The sequence below is a fragment of the Lycium barbarum genome, chromosome 1 (genome assembly GCF_019175385.1).
Source record: "Lycium barbarum isolate Lr01 chromosome 1, ASM1917538v2, whole genome shotgun sequence".
NCBI lineage: Eukaryota > Viridiplantae > Streptophyta > Magnoliopsida > Solanales > Solanaceae > Lycium > Lycium barbarum.
The window spans coordinates 171,241,673-171,267,427 of NC_083337.1; the positions used below are offsets into that span (position 1 = coordinate 171,241,673).

The window sequence follows — 25,755 nt, forward strand, 5'->3', positions numbered from 1 at the left end:
GTCTTTTTTACTGGTTTTATTCTCATTATCCCACAATTATTCTATTGATAGACTAAATCAACCTCTTCAATTCTAGTTCAAGATTTGTTGTCCCCATAAATAATGTCTTACCGCACTATAATTTTACCAATGAACTTATTTATATTACCTGTTTCAAGCCCGAATAAAGAAAAAAGATTATGATGATCTGACAATCAACGTAAAATTCGTCAATTTATGAAGAATCATCATATTACAAATATCATTATTGTGCTATAGTTTTACTACCAATAAAAAAGCAGATATCATCCTGAAAATGTTACCTATAGCTATCTATTTAATATGATGATTGAGTTAGGCACGAGACCCAACATTTGTTAAGATAAAAAATTGATTAGAATGTATAAGTGCGTGGCATATCCATCGACGAGGTAAGTTAAAATTATGGGGGACTAAGAATCAAATCTCACATGCTAAAGATTTTGATGCAAAATTATGCATCTTTGATCATTTAATTGTTATCTCCTCAACAAATACTTTTTTGCTTTTAGGTGTGATATAAGTATACATACATCTACGATTAATAATAACTAGATTATGTCAATAATGAAATTTGACACTCATAAAATATCATTAATCATAGATAAGCCAATAGTAGTAGTAACCGAATGCAATTTAATACAAATGTATAGGATAATTACTTAAGATCATCAAAATCTAAAGATCATAGCTTAATTAAATTGCTAAAAACAAGCTTATTTATTGTTACAAATCTTTCACTGATTGGCGAACAACCTTCCTGAAAAGCAGAAAGTGTACAAAAGATGTGCCATTATTGAAATTCCTTAGTAATGGAAGGGCTTTCTTGTCATTCCACGTGGATCCGACAAAAAGAAATTTGAAACGAGTGGCCGTTTGAACCCCATAATAAAACTTGCAACTTCAAAAACTTGTCTTCAAATGCAACAACTCTATCTCTTCAAATCTCACTCCAAAGCCATTCATATATAGAGAGAGAAAGTGAAATGACGGGGTTGGTAATGGTGACAAGAGGAGGTGGGTGTGGAAATGGGAAGAACAGCTCATCAAAGGCAACTGCTCAAGAAATACAAAATGAACAGCAGTTGTCTTTGGTGGATTTCATATTAGCAGCTTTAAGGAAATCAATGGTGTCTTGTCGGGTAGATGAAGAAGAAGAGGTAATTTCAGCTGTTCAACAAATGGAAATAGGGTGGCCCACTAATGTACAACATCTAACCCATGTCACTTTCGATCGGTTTCATGGGTTTCTGGGTCTTCCTGTTGAGTTTGAAGTTGAAATCCCATGTAGAGTACCTAGTGCCAGGTTTGTTCTAAATCTCAGCTTTTTCGTTTTTTTCTGTTATATTTTTCATATTCTTGTTCTGGGTCGACCTTGATTTCTCAGAAAAGTGTAGCTCCTTGTTTCTTTTCTTGTCTTATTTGATGTTTAGATCTGATTACTAATGCTTAGTATAAAGCTGAGACTTTTGGGACTGAAAATAGATATATCAACTTTTTCGTGTTAAAAAAGTGTCTTTATTTTCTACTTGACCAAGTCCGTGCTCTTTCAAGGAGAGAGTTTGCTGCGAGTCTCGAGTAGTAAATATATGATTTTTATGAGTTTTAAGTTTTGTGAGCTCACAATGTATACGTTTTTAGCACCATATAACAAAAACATGTAAGTCTTCTGCGCAAGTTTAATATGCTAATCTGAAAAATAGAGTAATAATCAAACTACATACACTCTCAATGCATTGTTCAGTCTATGGAGTTTTTGAGTGGTTCCTGTAAATGCTGAGAAATTACTAAGGACCCGTTCACCCACAAGAATTATTTACTTTTCGTTTTCAGAAATAATTTTTCATTTTATTCCAAAATCAGTATCTGGTTATAAATTTCCAAATTCAACTTGAAGTTAGATTCTAAATTTGAAAAAAGCTCTACCTTCATTTATTGATCAGCTTTATCCTTATTTATCTGGCTATTTTCACCGGCGTTAATAAAATTAACAAATATACCCCTAATATGACTTGACGATTTCCCCAAAATCGACCTTAATTAGCTGATTTCACATAAAATTACTCATTTTAACCGTTTCCTCTTTTAACTCGACCCCGACCCACTAAACTAAATAACCCATCGGACTGTTGAGGGTTGTGAAAGAGCAGGAGATGGCAGTAGAAAAATGTTTCGTTTTGGAGCAGTTGTGGAGACCTGTGGAGTTTGCTTTTTCTTCTTCTTTTTCGCCTTTTCCATTTCTGTTAGAAGGAAAAAGTATGATAAAAGATAAAATATGATTATTACACAATAAGTAAAGACAAAATGAGAAAAATTAAATAAGGCGATCACACCAAATCGGTCGTAAAATGGTAGTTTTCATTGTTGCGCAACGATGAATTTAACAATACGATACAAAGGCTGAGAAATAATGAAGCCTTTAATTTTGCAGTAGCTGCAAGTTTTACTTTGTATTAAATAGATGACAAAGCTAATCCCTCTCACAAGTCAATACTTCCATTAATGCATGTATCTACTTTCAAAATCTTTCCCATTTCCAGGAGGACTGGAACTAGGTCACTTTCTGCTATGACACTTAGTTATGAGCCTATTTGAGGTCCCCCTTCCTTTTGATGAGGTCCAAGTCTTATCTCATTTTTGACCAACCAAAATGAAGGTTTATTGATTATTGGTTTCCTATTTAATGATCATATCAGTATCCTTAATTGATTCTTGGTTTTCTATTTAATGATACCATTAGTTGGTTGGGACCTTAAAGTGACTAATAAATGATTTGTACAGCCAAGGCAACTCTTTAATGCTAATAAATTAGAAGTGCTTTTTCTACAGAAACTGCAGACTTTAGGATGTCAAGAGTGAAGTTTTCATCCACAATCTCACAACTCAAATAGAACATTGGATAAAAATTGAGTTTTGTGTTTAAAGTCAAAATTATGCCTGGGCTCCAGTTTAATGGCAAACAAACTAGGCATTGGTGGGATCATTGACCTGCACTGCATTAGGTATTTGGTCTATGTCATTACAATGTGGAGTACTAATAAGTAATGCCTGATGATGTACTAATGAGTTAATCAAGCTAAAGTTTGCTTACACCTACTTTATCTTACTGATTACCATGAAGTCACTAGCTACCGAAAGCAAAATTAGTCCAGGTTCAGGAACCAGAGTAGCAGCTTAAAAATAAAAATTTGAGGAAACTGGTCATCAAAATTAAGATATTAAAATGCTGTGCATAGTGAAGACAAAACAAGAATGAAGAGAGGCAGGTGGATCTTCACCTGTGTTTCTTTAGCAAACTACTTAAGAAAATAATAGAGAACGGAAACCTATTTACAAAGTTGGAAGTTAAAAGCCTGTTCAACTATCTTAAACTCTCTCAATTGATACTAATTCCACAATCCACATATATTAAATCTCTTTTAAGTCAGTAATTCTCTGGTATTGTGCAGTTCCTGTTTGTGTGTGGGTTTCCTCATGTGGGTGATTATACTTTATGTCACACCCTAATTCTGATAGAGCATGATGGGCACCCGACCCTCACTTAGAGCCGAGCGAACCCGGTAGTTCTCATTATACTCATAGTCTTACTGGACTCTTAATCGTGAAATGATGTGCAAAATGAAGGCCTTTCAAAACATTCTTTTCATCTTTCTTAACTCAAGTAAAAAGTTGTAATAGTATGAATCCGTAAAGAAATGCATAATGCTACATCGGCTTGCATAGCTGCTCACAAGGCTAATGTACTGTATACATGACTCTGTCTGCAAAAGTCTCTAACATAAGATATGATATCAAAACCTAAGTTGGGACAGGACCCCAACATACCCATAATGTGCGTGACTCAGCTCATGAGTAACATACTCCGACGCGGTATCACTCCGAACCGAATGGAGTCTACCAATCCAGCTGACAGCCTGGAACATCCTATAGTCAAACTCCTGGACAACTTTCCTGCCAAGCAATATGGGGCTGTGTGACATGAAACATAGCGCCCCCAGGCAAAGGGACGTCAGTACGGATAATGTACTGAGTATGTAAAGCATAATCAATAGCATAATGAAAGCATATGAAATAACATAGTATGGACGAGTTATGAAATGAGAGAGAGCTAGGTGTACCTCTAGCGATGCTCGTTATACTTACTTATCCTCTTTCTATACATTTGAATACATAGTAGTATCATACCCGACCATCTAAGTTCGGTGTCTTACGTATCCCGCCATAATAAAGCTTGGTGTTATACGTACCTGGCCCTACCAAGGCTCAGTGTTATACGCACCCAACTGCAGTGGTGTGCGCGTAATAGATATCATACCCGGCCATATAGGCTTGGTGTCACAACATAGCATTCATACTTTTATAACATACATATGTATCCGAGAGAAACATTTCGACACTATCGAGGTGACACAAAGTCTATAAACTCCCGATTTCTATTATTGAATCACCATCATCTTTATCGTCATCATTATCGTTATCACTATTATCGTCGTCATCATTATCATCATCACCATTATCGTTGTCATCATTATCGTTATCACTATTATCGTCGTCATCATTATCATTATCACTATTAACATCGTCATCATTATCATTATCGCTATTATCGTCGTCATCATTATCATCATCACTATTATCGTCGTCGTCATTATCGTTATCACTATTATCGTCGTCATCATTATCATTATCACTATTAACATCGTCATCATTATCATTATCACTATTATCGTCGTCATCATTATCATCATCACTATTATTGTCGTCGTGCTCGTAACATATCTTTTACCTTTATCTCATATGAAGCCCTTTATGAACATAGACTCATAATTTTCCGGAATGTAAGAAAGTTATGGAAAAATGGGAAGATTTATGCCATCGGAGTCATGCCTTAGAAGGAAAGGGCTAGCCTTACATACCTTTTCGTTTAGCTATTCTATCGCTTGATCGTTCCCCTTCAATGCTCACGTCTCTACCTTCAAGAGAGTTCGTATTAACATTAGCTAATCGATCACATGAACATGCTCAACTAAAGCTAGAGAGAATTGGGCAGTATTTCCTTTATTTATACGACTTTCCTCACATCATATATCAACTCCCAAACATCTATAATAACATTCACAATATCATAACCAACAATCTTCGTTTACTCTACATTATCCACATTTCACAATTTCACTTCAATTCCTCCATAATCATGGTCATAGTTCACTATTACATTTACTCACATTTAATGCTTATCCCATGTCCTTAATATCATTTATAACATAATCATAATCACAACATATCAAGAATCATGACTCATCCTAAGCTACTACTCAAAATCTCATTATTCTCATCTTTGTAACCCATTTTCTATCTCCTTTCATAATCTAAGTCTTTCAACCTCTCAATATCTTAAACAAAATGGAATGATCATAAAACTTACCTTAGATAGTGTAGGAATGAGCTTTGAGTGGAAATACTTCACTTGAGCCAAAACCCTGGTTCACTTCCAATGGAGTTTCTTGACTTAGATGAACTCCAATGAGTTTCTTACACTTGGTTTTCTTGGTTTGATCAAGTTGATCATAAATTTCTCTTGGATTCTAGTGGGAGAAGTGTGGAGAACTTTCTAGAGAGTTCTTGAAGTGTTGGGTGAAAAATGAAATAAATGGAATGAGGTTTAAGTCCTTATATAAATTTTAAAGCTGTCCCGACTCAGTTCTACGGACCAACATACGGTCCGTATCTTTTATACTGGCCGTATGTCTGGCCGTAGATTTGGTCCAGTGGAAGTCCCATTCTGGGCAGAACATACGGCCAGTATGTTGGGCCGTATAATGCCCAGTTTTTTCGAACTCTTTCTCGTCGACTCGTTTGATCTCCAATCCTTATGGAACCTTCTTAACTCTTGTTTAACACCTCATTAGCAATCTAAGGGACATTATAATTCTTCTCCAAGACATCATTAAGTCATCATTAATTCGATACTCGTAAATCTTATCCGACACATAACGTATACCTTGCTTTTCGTGGCAACTCTCTTCTCTCACCTCAATGTCTTTGAAATCTCAATTGGGATCATCAAATGCTATTTCTTACTTATTGAAACATTGTATACTTCGTGCCCTTCGTTATTCTATCCACTGTGCATCAACGAAAATTTTTCCGAGATGTAACACTTTATTAGGCAGTTGTATGCTTTTCTAACTGTAACATTTTTATTCTGATGAGATTATTCTTCAGAAAACAATAGTTGTCAAATAGAAATCCACAGCAAAATTGATTTCTATTTCTATTTAGTCTTATCTGCTGAACTTATACCCATTTATTTTGCAGCGTCAGCGTGTTTGGTGTATCTGCAGAGTCGATGCAGTGTTCTTACGATACAAGGGGCAATAGTGTCCCAACTATTCTCTTGTTAATGCAAGAACATTTATACTCACAAGATGGTCTTAAGGTATGACAAATTTTGTCTCATTTCTGATTGCTAGAACTTTCTACTGTATTACGTTATGTTGATAATTTTCTAACCAGGTATTTTTGGATGAACCTTTTAGGCTGAAGGAATTTTTCGAATTAACCCAGAGAATAGCCAGGAGGAGCATGTAAGGGACCAGCTAAACAGAGGCATTGTGCCTGAAGATATTGATGTTCATTGTTTGGCCGGTCTTATCAAAGCCTGGTTCCGAGAATTACCATCAGGCGTGCTTGATGGGCTTTCACCAGAACAGGTTTTGCAATGCAACACGGAGGAGGAATTCGTTGAGCTCGTCAAACAGCTTAAACCAACTGAGACTGCATTACTCAACTGGGCAATTGATCTTATGGCTGATGTTGTTGAACAAGAGGAATCCAACAAAATGAACGCCAGAAATATTGCAATGGTTTTCGCCCCAAACATGACTCAGGTAAATGAATATATACTAAAGCAGTTGGTCATATAAAATATAACATTTCTCATTTTTCTAAGGAGTTGAAGCATTCCATTTTTTGGGACAAGTTACACATTTGCCCCGTCAGACAAATATGACAACGTTCATTAGCCAAATATACACTATTATGTATCAAAAATGTATATTTCATGTATATTATACATTAGCGGGATTACACTGGGTATGTTGTTGTATACATTAGTAATATACAAAAATTATACATTTGCTGGCTATTATTTTGATGGGCGGCTATTTATGTCAATTTCTCATTTTGTTTTTTTGGGATCAGATGTCTGATCCATTGACAGCTCTCATGCACGCTGTTCAAGTGATGAACTTGCTGAAGACCCTGATAGTGAAAACACTACGGGAGCGTGGAGAAGCAGAAGAAGATGGAGAATATTCACCCATGTCATCTCGTTCTTCTGGTAGACAAACTGATGAGGAATTTGACTCCCAACAAGAGATGGACACTAGCTGTGAATCAGCAGGACCAGCATCAGACGATGATGAACATCGCTGCAGCTACAGCAGTGAAGAGAGAGATGAAGTCGAGTCATTGAGTGAGATAGAAGAAAGCTTCTTGCGACAGTTGGACGAGAATGAGCATGCCAAAAATGACTTCCGGAAACAGCTAGAAGGAATTTTGTGCAGAGAACATGTTATTTCCACGGCTACATCTACGGATAACGGAGATTCTTCTGTTTTATTTTCTGACAGTAAAATCGAGACGTCTGGCTTGAGCACTAGTGATGGTGAAGATTCAAGAGACACTTCAGTTACCCTGGGGTATAAAGTGGAGTCGAAGAGATCAACTGGAGCATGCGGAAGCATGGAGGATGTCAATATAGTAGACTTAAAAATGTTAGAATCTGCTGTTCCTGTGCAGTAGGTTATTTCTATGTATGTGTTTGATTGAATCTTGCATTTTTAGGAGTCCTGAATTTGTCTTTTGTTAGTGATCTGATGGTTTTTTATGTAAAGTGTTGTAGGCCTTGGGATAGACACAAAATGGTTTGCTTGTGATTGACTTGTGAATCACTGTTCAGCATGGGCTGAACTTGTGCTTGATTGATTCCTTTGTTTTGCTAGCAAAAAGGATCTCCAACATTGACAACCATCAATCAATGGTGTAAGAAAAAGGTTTGTTGATCAAGATTGAAAAAGAAAGGCGGATTTGTTTGTATTAGAAAAGCATGGACCTTGATTTCAGTTACTAATTGGACTATTATGTTTGACAAAGAATAGTAGGGAAATTTCTCTCTCTACCAGATTGTGCTTGATTAACTATCACAGATTTTACTGTACAGTAGCTTCTAATACATTTTGCTTCCTGCAAAATATAGCTATCTGATAAATATTCCCTTTTCCATAAGATTATCAGGTAGGTCATCTGTCGGAGATTTGGGCTGGTTTACAATCTACGAGATAGGTAACGCCGGCCACTTTTCCGACCACCACAAGACCAGGTAATGTCGGCCACTTTTCTGGCCAGATCTACTTTTCTTCTCTCTTCTTCTCCTTCTCCTTTTTTCCCTTTTTTATCTGCTACTGGCGCTCCGACCGGCGGCCAGAAAACAGCTGCTCCTACCCCAGCGACTTTTTTCGGTCAGTCCGCTCTCCTCTTTCTCTCTCCTTTTTTTCCTTTTCCCTCTCTTCTCTTCTCTTCTCTCCTCTCCTCCCTTTCAGGTCTTTGTGAACATTATTCTTGCAATGAACAGTACCACGACAATGAAACAGGTTCGGTTCAACTGGAGTTGGTACCTCCGGTTGCTCGTATCCATTCTTTGTCCATACACCTGTAGTTATATTCTGCTGACTGTAGTCCTTCCAATAATTTATTAGTTCATACTCGCTTTCGTGGCTTTGGTTATTGATGGTAGACTAGGGTCATGTTCTCGTTCGAGGACGGGGGCGAGGGTTAGGAGGGGTAAGTGGGTTAGAGGAACGTCTAGGCTGAGAGTAGGTTTTTGGAACATTAGGACGTTAACGGGGAAGTCCATAGAGCTAGTTTAGATTCTTAAGAATTATAGTTTGTGTCCAAGAGACCAAATGGGTAGGTCCTAAAGCTAAGGAGGTAGACGGGTATAAACTTTGGTTCTCTGGTAAGTCGAAGTATAGGAATGGGGTAGGCATTTTAGTAGATAGTGAATTAAGGGATCAGGTGATAGAGGTTAAGAGGGTCACTGATAGGATGATGTCGATTAAGGTGGTCGTTGAAGGGCTCACTTTGAACATTACTAGTGCATATGCGCTGCAAGCGGGCTTAGGCGAAGAGGAGAAGAGGCGCTTTTGAGAGGATTTGGACGAGTTAGTGGGAGGCATACCGCCTACTGAGAACCTATTCGTGGGAGGTGATTTCAATGGGCACATCGGGACTATTTCGGGGGGTTATGATGATGGAGGAAGAGTCTCACTTTTGGATTTCGCAAGAGCTTTTGGGTTGGCGATAGCCAATTTGAGTTTTCCAAAGAAGGAGGAGCACTTGGTAACCTTCTGTAGTTTTGTGGCTAAGACTCAAATAGACTTTTTACTCTTTAGGAAGGATGATAAAGGTCTGTTCAAAGGCTGTAAGGTCATCCCAAGTGACAACCTTACAACCCGACATAAGCTCTTGGTGATGGATTTAGGGATCAAGAAATGAAAAGGGAATTTAAACATAATAAAGCAGAATAGAAAACTATAAAAAGGCATTTACCATTTTTCAGATTCGTTTTCAGAAGTATTTTCTTGGGAATCTCTTTCCCTTTGTTTTTACTTCATTCTCTTTTGACTTTGGAGAGATGAGTTATAGCATCTCTTCAATTTGTTTTGAAAGTGATGGAACCAAAAGAAGAAACTAACGTTTATATTTTAAAAGGATTGAAATGAAATAATTCATAATTGAATAGGATCAGATGGGGGAGTTTGACCATGACTAGTGCTTTGGAGATGGGCGAGAAATTGAAGGTTGTGGGGGCCTGGGATAGTAGTGGGGATGCGACCAGTATGTGAGATAGAACGACTAGTTGCATTAGGGTAGTAGCTAAGGAAGTGTTGGGGGTCTCGACAGGTAGTTGTGGTGGGCATCGAGGAGATTGGTGATGGAATGGAGAAGTGTAAAGGAAGGTGGAAACAAAGAAAGTGGCGTATGCGAAGTTGATAGAAAGCAAGGATGAGGTGGAGAAGTAGACGAATAGGAAACTTTATAAGATGGCGAGAAAGGAGGCGAAGTTGGCAGTTTCGATGGCAAAAATGACAGCTTTTGAACGCCTTTATGCTGAACTAGAGGAAAAAAGCGGGGATAAGAAATTGTTCAGGCTAGCCAAGGCGAGGGAGAGGAGGGCATGTGATGTGGATCAAGTGAAGTGCATCAAAGACGAGCATGGCAAAGTATTGGTAGAGGAGGCTCTCATTAGACGGAGATGGCAGTCATACTTCCACAAACTCTTGAATGAAGAAGGGGACAGGGACATTGTGTTGAGAGATTTAGAAAATACAGGGAGGCGTCGCGATTTTGGGTATTGCAGGAGTATTAAGGTTTAGGAGGTTAAAGGGGTTGTTCATAGGATGCGTAAGGGAAGAGCGATCGGACCTGACGAGATTCTTGGGGAATTTTGGAAGATTGCGGGCTCGGCAGGTTTGGAGTGGCTGACTAGGTTGTTTAATGTCATCTTTAAGACGACAATAATGCCCGAAAAATGGAGGTCGAGTGTAATATGATCCCTCTATACAAGAACAAGGGCGATATCCAAAGTTGCAATAACTATAGCTAGAGGTATCAAGCTGCTAAGTCATACTATGAAAGTGTGGGAAAGGGTGGTGGAGATGAGGGTGAGAAGAGGCGTATCTATTTCAGAAGACTAGTTTGGATTCATGCCGGGACGCTCAACTACAAAAGCCATCGATCTTGTAAGGAGACTGGTGGAGCAGTATAGGGAGAGGAAGAAGGACTTACACATGGTATTCATCGACCTAGAAAAGGCTTACGACAAAGTTCCAAGGGAGACCCTATAGAGATGCTTGGAGGCTAAAGGTCTACCTGTGGCTTACATTAGGGTAATCAAGGACATGTATGAGGGAGCCAAGACCAGAGTAAGGACAGTATGAGGAGACTCAGTGCACTTCCCAGTTGTGATGGAGTTGCATCAAGGATCAACTCTTAGTCCGTTTTTATTTGCCTTGGTGATGGATGGATTGACGCGGCAAATTCAAGGTGAGGTGCCATGGTATATGCTTTTCGCGGATAACATAGTCCTGATCGACGAGACTCGTAGCGGAGTTAACGCTAAGCTGGAGGGTTGGAGACAGACTCTGGAGTCTAAAGGGTTCAAGCTGAGTAAGACCAAGATAGAGTACTTGGAGTGCAAGTTCAGTGAAGCACCTCAGGAGGCTAGCGTGGAAGTGAGGCTTGGTACCCAGGTCATCCAGAAGAAATGTAGATTCAAGTATCTTGGGTCTATTAAATAAGGCAGCGGGGAGATTGACGATAATGTCATAAATCGTATTGGGACAGGGTGGATGAAATGGAGGCTCGCTTCCGGAGTGCTATGTGATAAGAAAGTAACACCGCAACTTAAGGGTAAGTTCTACAAAGTGGTGGTTAGACCGACTATGTTGTATGGGGCGGAGTGTTGGCCAGTTAAGATCTTTCACGTTCAAAAGATGAAAGTTGCCGAGATGAGAATGTTGAGATGGATGTGTGGGCACACTAGGAGTGACAGGATTAGGAATGAGGCTATCCGGGACAAGGCGGGAGTGGCCTCGGTGGAAGACAAGATGCGGGAAGCAAGACTGAGATAGTTTGGGCATGTGAAGAGGAGAGACACAGATGCCCCAGTGCGGAGGTGTGCGAGGTTGGCCATGGATGATTTCAGAAGAGATAGGGGTAGGCCGAAGAAGTATTGGGGAGAGGTGATTAGACAGGACATGGCGCAATTACAGCTTACCGAGGACATGACCTTAGATAGGAGGGTATGGAGGACTCATATTAGGGTAGAAGGCTAGTAGATAGTATCGTTTATCCTTTCATATTAGTAGTCGCATTATCGCGATATAAGTTCTTGTGCTTTGATTTCTACTACTATTTGTTATTCCCTATACTTTGATTATCTTATTTTATCTGTGATAGCTACTGCCCTTTGCAAACTGCTTCATCATGGCTTAGTCGCTTTCGTTATTTTCATTTCCATATCGCTTTGAATTTCTTGGCCTTATCTGACCTCTTTTTATGCTTTCTATTGAGCCAATGGTCTTTCGAAAACAGACGTCCTACCTTTTGTAGGAGTAAGGTCTGCGTACACTCTACCCTCCTCAGACCCCACGTTGTGGGATTTCACTGGGTTGTTGTTGTTGTTGTACCAGATTGTGCTTTATTTAATTTCTTTTAATTTATTTCTTAGGACTGCTGATGTGACAATGAGTGCTTTATTGAAATCAAGTAACTTAAATTAAGAGGAGTGGTTCACTAATTGCCACCCAGAGTAAGGGAGTTCAAGAAATGGAAATAAGTTCTCCGTACACTCAAATTTTTGTTCAGGCGAAATACATGAGCATCCCTATAAAGTTGCCACATTTTTACATTTAAACATCTCAACTGAGGATGTTTCTTATTGAACGACTAATGTATGTCTAAAATGTGCCTATTTAACCCTTTGGTACTAATCCATAAAAGATCAAGATGCGTGAACTTTACACAGGACGATGTGGCAAAAACAACCAATGAAAGGCATAATGCATGCATTGGTGTACCTAGCTAATACCACAAACAGAAAAACACCAGTCGATTGGTAGGAGGTATTAGAGAAAATAATACATGCATTATCTGTGTATTATTAATCTCTTGTTTGGTACACTTTTTCGACGTATGTATTGGTTATATACCCGATTTGGTATGATCCTATGTATTAACAATACCATGACTATTATACCTTCGAGATTTTAAGAAGCCAAACAACTTTCCCAAAAGAGCCTATCGTCGTCTTTCTGGTTCTTCAGCTTCTCCGTAACCAAATCCACACAATTACTAGCTTTGGATTTCTTACAGCGGACTCCGCCATATCCAATATTCCAACGTTGTTCAACTACATCCTTGTCATCTTCCTCACTGTTATAAACTCTCGTATTTTCATTATCAACGTGAAGGCAGCAACTTAAAGAAGTTGCATCATCATTATCAGCATTACCATCATCATCACCACTACCATCATCAACATCCAAATCCATTGGCAAATCCTCACCATTAATCCTAACATTTTGATGGGACAAGGAACCACATTCGGAACTGCATGACTCTGCATCATCATCGACAAGACGAATATGATGATGAGAATCCACGGGACCAGTACTATAACTGTTAGAATCAAGCTCTGAATCGCCAGTAGCCTCTAAGAACATAAAGGAAGACACATCAACGAGAATAATGTTCCTAATGTATTCCTCGTCCATTAATTTCCACTGCGACACTAGCACAGGATAACTTAAAACGTAGAGAAGTTCTTTCTATAATGAAAAATAGGAGGCGGAACACACACAGGGAAGAAAAAGAAGAAAAGAAACAGACACTATTAAGAGACTGGGAATTAAGAAGACGCAGGCTGGTAAGCAACAGCACGTCATGTTAAAATAGCAAAAAACGAGACGATAGCAATAATAAAGACGTGTTGGTGCCAACCTTCTAGAAGGCAATCCATTTTCATATACATGTTACATGGACTAGGTACGAAACTTCGAACTAATCCGGATGTGTAAAGATTTGGTGTTAATACGTCCAATTTCTTGTTACTTTTTAAATGTATGTTGAATCATTTATACTCGTTTTACACCAGCCAAATGAAAAAGTCATAGAATGTAGACTTTGTAGCTATCAACATTACATCCCATTAAGCATTAGGAGCACCATTTCTTCTAGAAAAAATATCTACGCTGTCCCACGCGTTGCCTAACCTGAAAGAACGTGTCAAACCTTGAATACTGGAGTACTATCCTATTAGTCTAAAAAGATGTTACTATCTTGATGACCTCGAAAATGGTCTGTACCAAATTAGGATCAATAGTGAATTTGACTAGATTCGTACCTTTAAAATTCAAATTAAGTCATTTACCTAATACTAGCCTAGCTTTTTAATTTCTCCATTTTAGGGGAAAAAAGAGAATGTCTTTTGGCTTACGTGCCTACTCTTCTACAACTCTGAATAGTCTAAATAAATGAAATGATTAACAGAATAATTCCCCACATAGTTGCGAAGACCCATGTAAATACAGTAAAATGCTCATATATTGATCTTTTCAACAAGTTGATTAAGCGTCTTGTTAAGGATTAACCTTTAACTCCTAATTAATATGATTATTTTTGCACGCTAACCCCCAAGCCCGTGGCGTAAGGGACACTTCATACCTCAGCAAAGCTCGCCTCAATGCATTTTGTCTCATCTCACTTTTCTTATAATGGTGGTGTTCAAAATAACGTGGACGCACCTTCACTATTCTACTAGTACCTTGCTACCTTCCACCAATACAGGTACCAAATAACTTTATCTAACCTTTCTATCTCTGCTGAGATTTGAACACTAATCTCTAAAATTTTCACCCACTTTATTGACCGCTAGGCTACACCCTTTAGGTACAATTATTGACCCAATAACTTCAACTTAATCCGTAATTTTAATCTTAAACTACCATTATTGACCCAATAACTTCAACTTAATCCGTAAAATAACAAGTACTAACACTCTACATCCTCTAGTTGATGCAAACAATAAGCTTTAGATCAAGTTCTCGCCATGTTCTATGACACACTCCGGCAAAGACCACGAGAAAAACAAAGGAAAAATTAGGCACAACAATCAGAAAGAACTTCAAAATACCATATTATCATAACTAGAAACTGGACCTAATGCACAGGAAACATGTTTTCTTACTACCAAGCTGACACAAAAGGTGTTTCTTTAGTAGGTATATAATCCTCTCTTGCAGATCCACCAGAAGCTTTGTGTTCATATGATGCTTATGACAGGTATTTGTGCATGGAATTTTCTTCAGTAATGATACATCTGCAACCATGATTCTCCTTTCCTTTATAGTGTAATATTTTATGATTTGTGCAACCAATTAGTGCAAATACAAGTAAGACTAACGGAACACAGTCAGGACAAAATTTTGAGGCTGTCCTGATGAATACAATGCATAACTAGACAACTCCCTAGTACAACTTTCATCGTACTTGAACTAGAATGCAACACCGAATAAGAGGGGTTCTGATAAAGTAGAGGTGATAGAGGCAACCGAACGATTGAAATACTGGGGCAACAATTGCTGGTTCAACAATAAATGGCAGAAACCGCAGAAACATAACATAAACTTTGGATAATTGAATTCTACATCAGACCTAACCATCCATACAGGAATGAGAACCTCCACCAATTATTGAATTAATTGCTTTGGAATAACTAGTAGTACTTACATATAAAAAGAAAAGGTAATAACAATTGAAGCTAGCAATATGATATCACCATGGAAAAATTTCAAAATACATCAAGAAGTCCAACTATTTGATGAGTAAGCATGCTAATGAATGAAATGCAGATCTCTACAGAATATGTCAAATGTTTTCTCCAAATCTCCACGGAAAACGGCACCTCACCAACTAGACAGGAAATATACATTCTCACTATCCTTCCAAGGCGATAGGGACCTGATTCAACATCCTGAAACTAGAAAACGAGAGAAAACAATGAGAATCATAATCTCTTGGCAAATAAGCATCAATATTGCAACCAAAGACTAAAAACATCAAAGTTGATCTCAGAGCCAGAAACCCCCCCTCCACAGGTGTAGTTAAGTCATGAACGGAAAATGCCCCCAACGTCGTCTGACCTCATATGTCATTTCGTAGGCTATTAAAAAGGAACAAACTTGTAAGTAGTCAGCATAGAGGTGCAGAAGGGAAAAGAATGCTTCCAGGATGCTCTGCGCCTCTATGCGCAGGGGTATATCTTTTTAAAAAATTGCATTTTGAAACAGAGGAAAGGGGAAGGGCGAAAACATTACATTTGACAATATTTAGGAATACATAACAACAAATTACTAACTTAATGACAATCATAACAATTAGAAGAATCAATGAATTTACAAATGTCTGAATGTTTATCCATGCTGCACAAGTTACAGATTAAAGTGGAACAAGAATTACAAGTTTCTGGGCCTTCAATCCATAGGGGAACTACAATTAGCATTTAGTCGCTATGTCACTGCTAAAATTTTACAATCAGCTCCCAGTGGCTGTTCAAATGTAGCAACTCCCCAGTGGATTACGTGGGACCGCTGATGCACAGAATCCACTTCCCCCCCACATATATCAATAAGGTTTGTTCTGTTTATTTTCTCTTTTAAGCTGAACCTTCAACTTTTTCCCATCTAGTTGGAAACCATTCATCATTTTGATTGCGGATTGTGCAGCATCTGGAGAGTCATAACTTACAAATCCTGCAGAAAGAAGCTCAATCATAAATGGAATACTGATTCTGACTGAATTATTAGAAAGTCCAAGGGTTCATACCAAAACATTTACTAACACCAGTAACTTTGTCCACAAAAACTTTGGCACTCAAGACCGTACCAAATTGTTGAAATGTGTTTGCAAGCTCTTGATCACCAAATTCTTGAGGAATGTGGTAAATAAATAAATTAGCACCAGGTGGACCTGTAACAATGAGATTTCTCTTTCATAAGCAAGCAACTTAATTTCATATAAGAAAATTAACTATTCACTGGGAAAAGTTAAGTGCAAGCAATTCAAGCTAACATGCTAATCAAAAAACAGAAAAAGAGGGGCGGGGGGTAGATCAAATGACACTTCCACCATTCCACTGCATAAAGTGGTCCAACCAGGCAAATAACCTAAATATGTGTGCTGCTTACACTGAATTTGTGTCTATATAGTCCAGATCTTATCCTTTTCTTGTATGATAGTAAGTTTGGAACTTGTCTATGAAATCTCAATCAAGAAGTTGGAAGACAGTCAAGCTAGGCAAAAAGAAGGAAAGGAAATAGCTAATTAAATAATCCAAAGATAACAATACTGGCCGAAACTCTCTACGCTCTTTGATAATTGTTTTATAAGGGCATATAATTGACGAATTTCATAGTTCGCACGACAAATGCATTAATTTAATTGGCTCCAGGAGTCCCATCTAAAACTAAGCCAAACTAAATATCATCAGTAAGTCTGAATAACTACTTTCTACATCTCTCAGGCGACAAGATCTCAGTCATATTATGATTCTGATTTTCTTCTTCTGTTTCTTCTATTAGTTGCTTCCTGTAAAAATGAATAGGTGCAAAATCACCATCTCAGATGTCTGGTCATCATTAATGATATGAAACACAAGCTCGGGAAAAGAATAAACCAATAAAGAAAAAGTAGCCTTGTTCAGATAAATGCACTGGGAACCGATCCTTCAAGTCAACAAGTATTACTAAAGCAATTTAAAATAAAATTTTGACAACCTTCAACTTGACCCCCTGTATTTGAACTGACATCTGAAGATGCTGCAGAGTGCCTGTTTGCGGTATAAGGAGGTAGATAACCAGGAATGCCTCCAGCATAGCGCATGGGATATTGAAGCCCTTGTACAGCCCTGTAAGCAGATGCCAGATAGCTTCCAGGTGACATGGCATAATTTCTTGGGATAATTCCAGGTGTTAGACCAGGTGCAACTCCACGTAGAGTACCTCGTTGGTCTATGGATGGAACCGTATTCTGAAATGAAGGTTGATTCTGTACTGATGGTTGACGGTACTGCATGAGCCCATATGTCCCAGGAGTCTGCAAAATAGCATGTTAACTTGAACTACCCCTTAAATTGATCACTGAAGCAGGAATGACATAAATGTAATGAAAACGAAAAGAATCACGAAAGAAGCATGCCAATTCAATACCAGAGATAAAGCAAGGAAACCAAGAGTTTGACTTGATCACAGATACTGCTGAATACAATTCAACCAACCTGATAACCATAGCCATTATATGGTGGCATATAACCCATGGATAGAGATCCATATAAAGACGGATGCTGTCCAGAGTTGGAAGCATTAGATGCCTGAGAGAAAGCTTTCTGAGCCCTCCTAGCTTGCCTTTCCCTTTCTGTATCTGCCCACTTGACCACCAAAGGGACAGTTGAACCCTGGATGGACAGTATAATAGAAAATAATAATCTAAACGACCAGTAAACAGAAGTTTTGAAGAGTAAAACTTGACATGACAATTTAAAATTAATAAAAGGATTTAGTCAATGTGCTTAAACCTTCATTGTGAAAAGAATAGCAAATAACCTTACACAGCTGTAGGGTTCCCTTTTCCCAGAAAAACTACTAGGAAAAGATGCCTAATCATTCAGATCATCACTACTGCCAGAATCAAATATCTGGAAAATGACAATTTACATAGAAAGAAAATAGGAAAGCAATAACCAGCACCTACTCAGGTATCGTAATGATACAAACTTCGCACAGGGTTAGATTTCGAAACAACAATAATTTAATTGGATGTTTTAAAATTTTAACATACCCATCAGTCTGAGCACTAAATTTCCCCATGTTGGCTTCTAGTTTCTAAATTAATTAGGTAGGTATAAGTGAAAATCCACCTCCCGATCAATTGCTTAGGATTCATAAGTTCCTGTAGAACAAATGAGCTCTGAAGCGATCAAATACATATCTCATAGCACAAATGTTTGATTTTGCTTCCTAGAAATTACTATCTCAACCTGAAGAATTACACTACAGTATCTCCAGAGATTAATCAAACCGCTTGGTAAAAATTTTAAGTACACTAACATCCAGCAGATATCCAACATACAATATAAGCCATTCAAATAAATAGACCAGAAGCCACCTCCACTAATTGACCCCAACTTACAGCCAAAATTGGCAATCCCATGATGAAGAGTATAGAGTTACTCCTACAAAGGAGTAATGATTACATAACTAACTCAACAAACGAAGGTAACTCAATATTCAAAATATTTGAACTTACCAAAAGGAAAAAATTCTGAATAATTGAGCATTATTACAGCTCCGGAGAAAGGAAAATAACCAGATCAATTGTTAAAGAAAGATCACACACAACGCAAATCTCAAATACCCACAAAAATCAAATTTCAAAGGTTTCACAGGAGTGACCTAACAGGCTAACATGAAGATAGAAACAGACCTCCATGGTATGCTTTCCATTAAGGGCCTCTACTGCTGCAATTGCTTGTTCTTTTTTCTCATACTTCAGGAAAGCATATCCTACCAGAAACAAAGACATTTTTTGGTGATGAATTAATTAATTTTTCCCTCACGGAAAGTTTACGTGAAGGATTATTAGACAGTGGCGGCTGTACCTCTACCAGTTTGCTGAGAACCTCTGAGAATTTGCAAATCTGTAATGGTCCCATATTGGGAGAATAAGGAGGAGACTTCGGGGTCAGAAACATTCTTTGGCAACATACCCACAAAAAGCTTGTGCTCTGTATTTCATGTTAAGAGAAAGAAGAAAAAGAAAGAGAATGAGAGAAAACGTTACCAACCATGCACAGCATGACATAAACAAAACGTTACCCTCGTTTAAAAGTTAAAAAGGTGGAGAAAATAAGGAAAAGTAAACAAGGGGAAACTTGAATCATGTGAATCAAATAACCATGTAAGAACAAATATCATAAGATGAGAATTTAAGTTATAGTACACCTAGCCTTTCCAACTCGCCATCAGCATACTTCACTTGCAACGGACTAGAAGCCTGAATTGGACACAGAGAAGAGGACGCCTTTATTATCATAAGACAAGCATGTCATGCCAATATAAAAGAACAGCAGATCACAAATAAACTTAATAAGCTTAGTATTCAGGTTAGATGTTCCCTTGCATCCATCTTTATTTATTTGTGATAAAGAGTTAGAAAGCAAAATGATGACTTAGATGCGTTAAATGCTCTAGTGTATCAACACCAATACCCTATCACTTTAATACATTATGTGAAACTCTGGACGCGATGTCTGGAAATAAATGTGCAAAACTAAAGCATAAGTACAGTTCATCAGACCACTGTGGAACAATCTGTACAAATTTATCAACTATGACTATATTTTGGTCCAATCCATAATAGCAACACCTCTAGATTAGCTGCTTTTTCCACTTGTATGTTTTAAGGGTCATTAGATACTCTGACCAAGATCAACTGCTAATTGATTCAACCAACCATGACATCTACTAAGAAACCAAATTACTCTGGAAAGGACCTTCATCATACATTTTTTTATAAATAGGTAAGTGAAAGGACCTTCATCATACTTATTCCGTTTCTTCTGAACACAAGAGACTAGCACGGAGTGGTGAAAAGCATGGAACCGAATATTGACCACTCCTAGTTTGCAATGTTGAGCGACTCAGATTTATTTTCTTTTTCCCGAGCATATGTGGGCCCTTCCCCCCTCTCCCCCATAAAGCATGTGAAGCTATTATCCATAGTATAGTGCATCCTTCTTCTTTTCCAACTTTCTCACAAGCTGCTATTCTCTTCTAAACAGCTGCGTCATTTTCCTTAACATTCTTGTAGCTGCAATATACTGTCAGTAAGTGTGCAGCGTACCACGGACAAGGCTGTGCTTATACTGTACATATCCTGTAACAGCATAGGGAAACTAGATACTATTACTATTGCTACTTCTTCTTTCCCCAGTCACCTATAGGCTCTCCTATAGAAGACCTCTTCTCATTGCACACTCTACTTGTAGTCTGTACAAACACACAAAGTTGGCTAGTCAGTTAAGACTTCAATGAACACTGCTGTTATTTTCTATTTACTACAATACAAAAACATTAGAGGACGGGACATGCAGCTTGAATCAAGAATTCAGGTCTTGGTAAAGACCACTCACCAGCTGGAACAGCCTTTATCTCAAAAAAGCTTCAGCTGTCCCCAGTTCAGGAGGTCATCCACATTCTCCATTATTACACCAAGATAGTACAGTTCGTTAGAAAAACATCAAATCATGGTACAGTATTTTGGCTATATTCCTAAACTCACAACTTTTAGTTGACAATTCAGTTCTTACTGCTCTGTCATGCTGAAAACTGATACTAATATATTTCTGGTGTTACAACATGAGACAATGCCAAAACATTTCTCTTGAAGATCGTCAATTAAGTAACTTCAGGTAAAATCAACATGGAACTTTATTATGGCTCAGATGAGGATTATTTTAACAAGAAAGACTAAAACCAGCAACTAAATTTTAGAAAATAAAAGACTTTGCTAGTAAAACTTGAACAAATGACACAGATTCCACTGCATTATAATGTTTCACTTATCTTATTTAATTAATAAAATAAAGTATAATGCATGTCCACATTGACAACATTATACAAAAAGACTGACCCCAGGAAGTGTGTGTTTATTGTGACAAGCAGTTACAGCCTTGTCCGCTTCTTCTCTCGACGGGCAAATCACAAAACAACATCCTGAAAAAACATGCACAAATCCTTTAAGGAACAGTCAACGCAACAATTTGCGATCCAGAAACATGTAATTTAACCTCGAGAAGCGCGGGTAGTCTTGTCTTTAATGATGTTGACTTCCTCAATAACTGCAAACTCTTTGAACATCTCCATAAGTTGTTCTTCCGTCATTTGCTTCGGTACTTGACCTACAAACAGCTTCACGCTCTCTTCGCTGTGCTCACGCGCTCTCTCCTCCTCAGCCATTACTGCCACAAACAACTGAAATCACACGCGCTCTCTGTCTTCGTGTCTGCCTATTTTCGTCCTCGGTGTTGAGTTTTGTTTTCAGGAAATTGCAGACTTTTTAGATGGCAAAAATGGACTTTCACTCCCTTTTTAGTAGTTTGATGTGTGTGTGACAGTTGAGGGGTCGTGACAATTGTAACCAATAAAAGACATTAATGTAGTGTGGATCTGGAACAGCTTGCATGGTACATTGACGTAATTGCCCCTTTACTACTATAAATGTCTTGTACCGAGTCTCACGTGTCTTTCCATTTGAGCTTATCAAAGAAGGATATGCAAAAGTAGATGTGCCTGCGTTGACTAAACTAAGGTTAGTACGCGATTTTTCCTGCTTCTTTTTTAGCGTGTGGGTGAACGCATGATATGATAACGAGGAAAAAGTCCAAATTTGCTAATCAAAATTGCAAAATGATCTAAATGTGCAATTTCATTATGATCGGGGTCAGATATATGTTTGTTGTTATAAAAATAGATTATATTTGGCCTTATTGATAACTACTAGTGTCGTATGAGCTCGGGCCCAAACTGACATTAAAATTTTAGTTTGTAGATATCTTTTAAAATTTTCTGCTTTTATTACTTTGTTTTCGTAACATCAATCTGATACTTTGAAAGACTTCTAAAATATTAAAGTACAAAAATGTACCTGAAAATAAAGGAAAGTATTTTTCTTAGTTTATATATTAGATTTCAAAAAAAAAATCAAACATTTGAAAGCTCTTCTAATTTCTATTTTACTTACATATTTTGAGATTAAAGTCTCTGATGATCCAAATTGAGTTTCAGATGTTAAATTAATTTCATTTGTTTCTTTGAATTGAATCCATATTGGCTAACTTATTTTTTACCAAAGATATTACAATATTCAATGTATGTCAATCATACTTGATGCGCAAATATTATTGCACGATGAAATCAATAAAGTTAACTTACAAATAAATATAAATAATTAAAAGTCTTGATATTACAAGAATTTTTTGTAGATTCTTTCAAATTAAATTAAAAAAAAATACTGAAAAGTCAATAGAATTAATTGTTCTGACTTTAAGCTTTCTTTTAGCTTCCAAAAGGTGCTCTTAAAAAATAACATTTTTTTACCTTTTCTTAATTTCATAAACCATTTTATGAAATCTACATTGTAATAATATTTTCATGTTAACTGTAACTATTTTATCCTAAACTATATAAAATATTGATTATCCGATATTTTACAAAATATTTTAATATTTAAGAAAAAAGTAAAAAATATATTTTTTGCAATTGTCTAGTATTATTACTGTTTGAAAATCAAATTGTATTTTCTTTAACTACATTATTTTTTTAAACATTTTCAGAATATATAAAAATAATATTTTATAGTTACTCTTTTAATATAGTAAATAAATTTTATTTTAATAGTGTGCGCACATAAAATTTATTAATTAACTACTGTACTTCGGAATTCATTTTGTCGATTGAGACGGAGGGACTGTAATTTACATTTTGGAAGTATTTAATAATGATATAAGTAATTTATATTTATTTTCTTAATTTAAAACTTAATCCAAACTTAAGTGAAATCCTTATAAATTGCTTATGTTCGCCAGCATGTATGACATAAGATTGTAGGAGAAAATTAAAAAGAAATTACTAAATGGATGAATAAAAATAAAAATAGCAAATGATAAATGGTAAATAACATTAATAAATAATAAATAGTATTATAAGAATAATATTTTAGTTCAATAATTAAGCCTATATTAAGATAGAATTGAATGACATGATAACTCTTTATGTGTCTATAATAAATTCTTAAGGAAAAACATAATTTGAAACAAGTTTAATAATATTTCTACATAAAATATTCAAAAATGTATGAGTTGCTTTGAGGGGCCTCTATAACTTTTTTCATAATCATCATTTTTAGGGGCATGAAAAAAGTCTCCAAAGTTTTCAAAATTTACCAAAATGTGTGTAGATTCACAAAGCCATAAAATTTTAATTAAGGGTAAAAAGAGTCAAAAACAAATTCACGTGAAGACTACAAAAAAGTAAAGTAATGAAAAGTAGATAATAAAATTAAAACATAATTTGACCTTAAAAATAAATTTGGGACCTAGAAGTAATTGATTAAAAAGTTTAACATTAGATTGAATTTTTTTGTGAGGACTACAAATACCTTTTAATTGTCCCTTATATATAGTAATAATTAGAAGCTTTTCAATACACGGAAGTGCACATGTACCTGATTTTCAAACCACCATCACAAAATCACTCATTCAAATCATTTCTCTCAATACGCGGAAGTGCACATATACCTGATTTTCGAATCACCATCACAAAATCACTCATTCAAATCATTTCTCTCACACCTTTACCTTTACGATTTTCATAATCACCATTTCTCGTCCACTAGAAGAGCACCCGCCCTAAACCCCTATAATCCATCTCGAAACTGTGTGTCCTTCATTCATAATTGCGATCTGATATATCCTTGTAATAACTATGCCAAATGATCCAATTTATCCATTACCTAAACTTTGAAGAAACAGAAGAAGTAACGGTCCAGATGCTACTATTTGAACTTGCACTTTCTATAAGGATATACTATTATCCATGCGGTTTAATTATAATATTATGTTTTATTTTTTATGGAATAATTGTTTATCTATTAATTCAATTCAATAAAGTCTTATTTTAAATAAATTATTTGTTCATATGTGTGTCATTTACTTATATAGTAGACAATTTAGTGTATGGAGTTCTAGCTCATGCGCGAAAGATTAAATTGTCGGTTCTTATAAGTTATAAAGGTATGTTCACAATCAAAGATAAAACTGGACAAAATATCTTGATGATTGTAGCACAAGATTAAAATATAATTTATCTTGATTATGGGAGTGGTCTTATTCCAACTTCTTGTGCTAGTACATTTTGTATGTATTGAATAGACTAAGAGATAAGTGTTTTTTATCTGAACATATAAAACATCCCCTCTAACTCGTTAAATACTTAGGGCTCGTTTGGTTGGGAAATGACTTATTCGGGGATAATTAATCCTGGGATAAGTTATCCCGGAATTAGTTATTTCACCCTCAAGGTGGGATAAAATAAGGCTACAATCCCGGGATAACTAATCCGGGGATTAGTTATCTCGGATTTTTATTCCAACCAAACATGGGATAAGGAGGTACTAAAATTTTATCCAGGGACTACTTTTGCTTATCTTTCACACCAAACGACCCCTTATACTCTTAATCATGATATGATTATTATGATCAATGTAATTTATTCATTATTTTGATTTATCAAATTGTACGACTCAATATGAGTCACTGTATTCCTGATAAGTTGGATAGTAGCAAATAACATTTGTGAAATAATAATTAGTTGATAGAATTCGTGTCTCGACTTTGAGATTGATGATACCCCTTTATGGATGTTTATAAGTTTTCATGTGAAAACCCTGCAGGTGGATTTTGTATCCGTCACATGAAATAAATTAAGCGAAAGTATGAAGGGTTTAATTAGTTAATGAATTAAATTGTCAGTAATTTAATTAATTGATTGGTATATGTAGTCTCAACATGAGTTAAATATGTTTTAATGAAAGAATTCAAAATTGAACTGATGAGTGCAATTATGAAATTTTAGTGGAATAATTCATAATTTATTATAGTAGAATTAATTCAAATATTCCGAATTAATACCACAATATGAAGTCTTGTTATTAAATTTGTAATCCCTACCATGCTTGAATATTCTAGAACTGGGAAAATAAATATTCTTGGGGGCAAGGAAAAGCTCATATGTTTTGTAGGATTTTGACACCAAAAAATGTGACTATGTATACATGCTTTTTTGCCCAAAGTCAGATGCATTTTTCTATCCACAATACTCGCCACTCGGATATTCTCGTTCATAGAATATTTAGGATACATCGTAGAAGACTGCGGAACTGACGTGTAGTGCTGTTGTGGATGATTTATGTAAAAGCTTCAAAAGGTTAGTATCTCGTTTATGATTTATGAAGTCTAGATTACATGTAAGTTTGATCTTGGTTGTTTGCTTCCGCTGT

General features: G+C 36.6%; 2 protein-coding genes across 3 annotated transcripts; one reads left to right on the forward strand and one right to left on the reverse strand.

Annotated features, from left to right (window-relative positions):
* The first annotated feature begins 921 nt into the window (after positions 1-921).
* LOC132608308 (rho GTPase-activating protein 2-like) lies at positions 922-8,126 on the forward strand. Its single transcript, XM_060322352.1, has 5 exons — positions 922-1,324; positions 6,337-6,457; positions 6,558-6,908; positions 7,222-7,835; positions 7,917-8,126. The coding sequence occupies exons 1-4, from the start codon at positions 1,005-1,007 to the stop codon at positions 7,822-7,824; spliced, it is 1,395 nt and encodes a 464-aa protein (XP_060178335.1). The 5' UTR covers positions 922-1,004; the 3' UTR covers positions 7,825-7,835; positions 7,917-8,126.
* A 7,852-nt stretch (positions 8,127-15,978) lies between these two features.
* LOC132608316 (RNA-binding protein BRN1-like) lies at positions 15,979-21,840 on the reverse strand. Of its 2 annotated transcripts, none has more exons than XM_060322357.1 (9): positions 21,488-21,840; positions 21,331-21,413; positions 19,641-19,692; positions 19,298-19,423; positions 19,123-19,202; positions 17,918-18,094; positions 17,418-17,736; positions 16,468-16,611; positions 15,979-16,394 (listed from the first exon to the last, which is right to left on the reverse strand). In XM_060322357.1, exons 1-9 carry the CDS (start codon positions 21,654-21,656, stop codon positions 16,267-16,269), a joined length of 1,278 nt encoding a protein of 425 aa, XP_060178340.1. In that variant the 5' UTR covers positions 21,657-21,840; the 3' UTR covers positions 15,979-16,266. The 2 variants fall into 2 exon arrangements, with proteins under 2 accessions (XP_060178340.1, XP_060178346.1); XM_060322363.1 differs by lacking the exons at positions 21,331-21,413; positions 21,488-21,840 and adding exons at positions 20,233-20,687; positions 20,831-20,894.
* Positions 21,841-25,755: the final 3,915 nt, after the last annotated feature.

Coding starts and splice junctions, on each gene's coding strand:
- LOC132608308 (XM_060322352.1), top strand. CDS start 1,005: ATGACGGGGTTGGTAATGGTGACAAGAGGAGGTGGGTGTGGAAATGGG. Junction 1,325..6,336: donor TGTAGAGTACCTAGTGCCAG/GTTTGTTCTAAA, acceptor TTTATTTTGCAG/CGTCAGCGTGTTTGGTGTAT. Junction 6,458..6,557: donor ACTCACAAGATGGTCTTAAG/GTATGACAAATT, acceptor TGAACCTTTTAG/GCTGAAGGAATTTTTCGAAT.
- LOC132608316 (XM_060322357.1), bottom strand. CDS start 21,656: ATGGCTGAGGAGGAGAGAGCGCGTGAGCACAGCGAAGAGAGCGTGAAG. Junction 21,414..21,487: donor GACTACCCGCGCTTCTCGAG/GTTAAATTACAT, acceptor ATGTTTTTTCAG/GATGTTGTTTTGTGATTTGC. Junction 18,095..19,122: donor ATGGAAAGCATACCATGGAG/GTCTGTTTCTAT, acceptor CTGTCCATCCAG/GGTTCAACTGTCCCTTTGGT.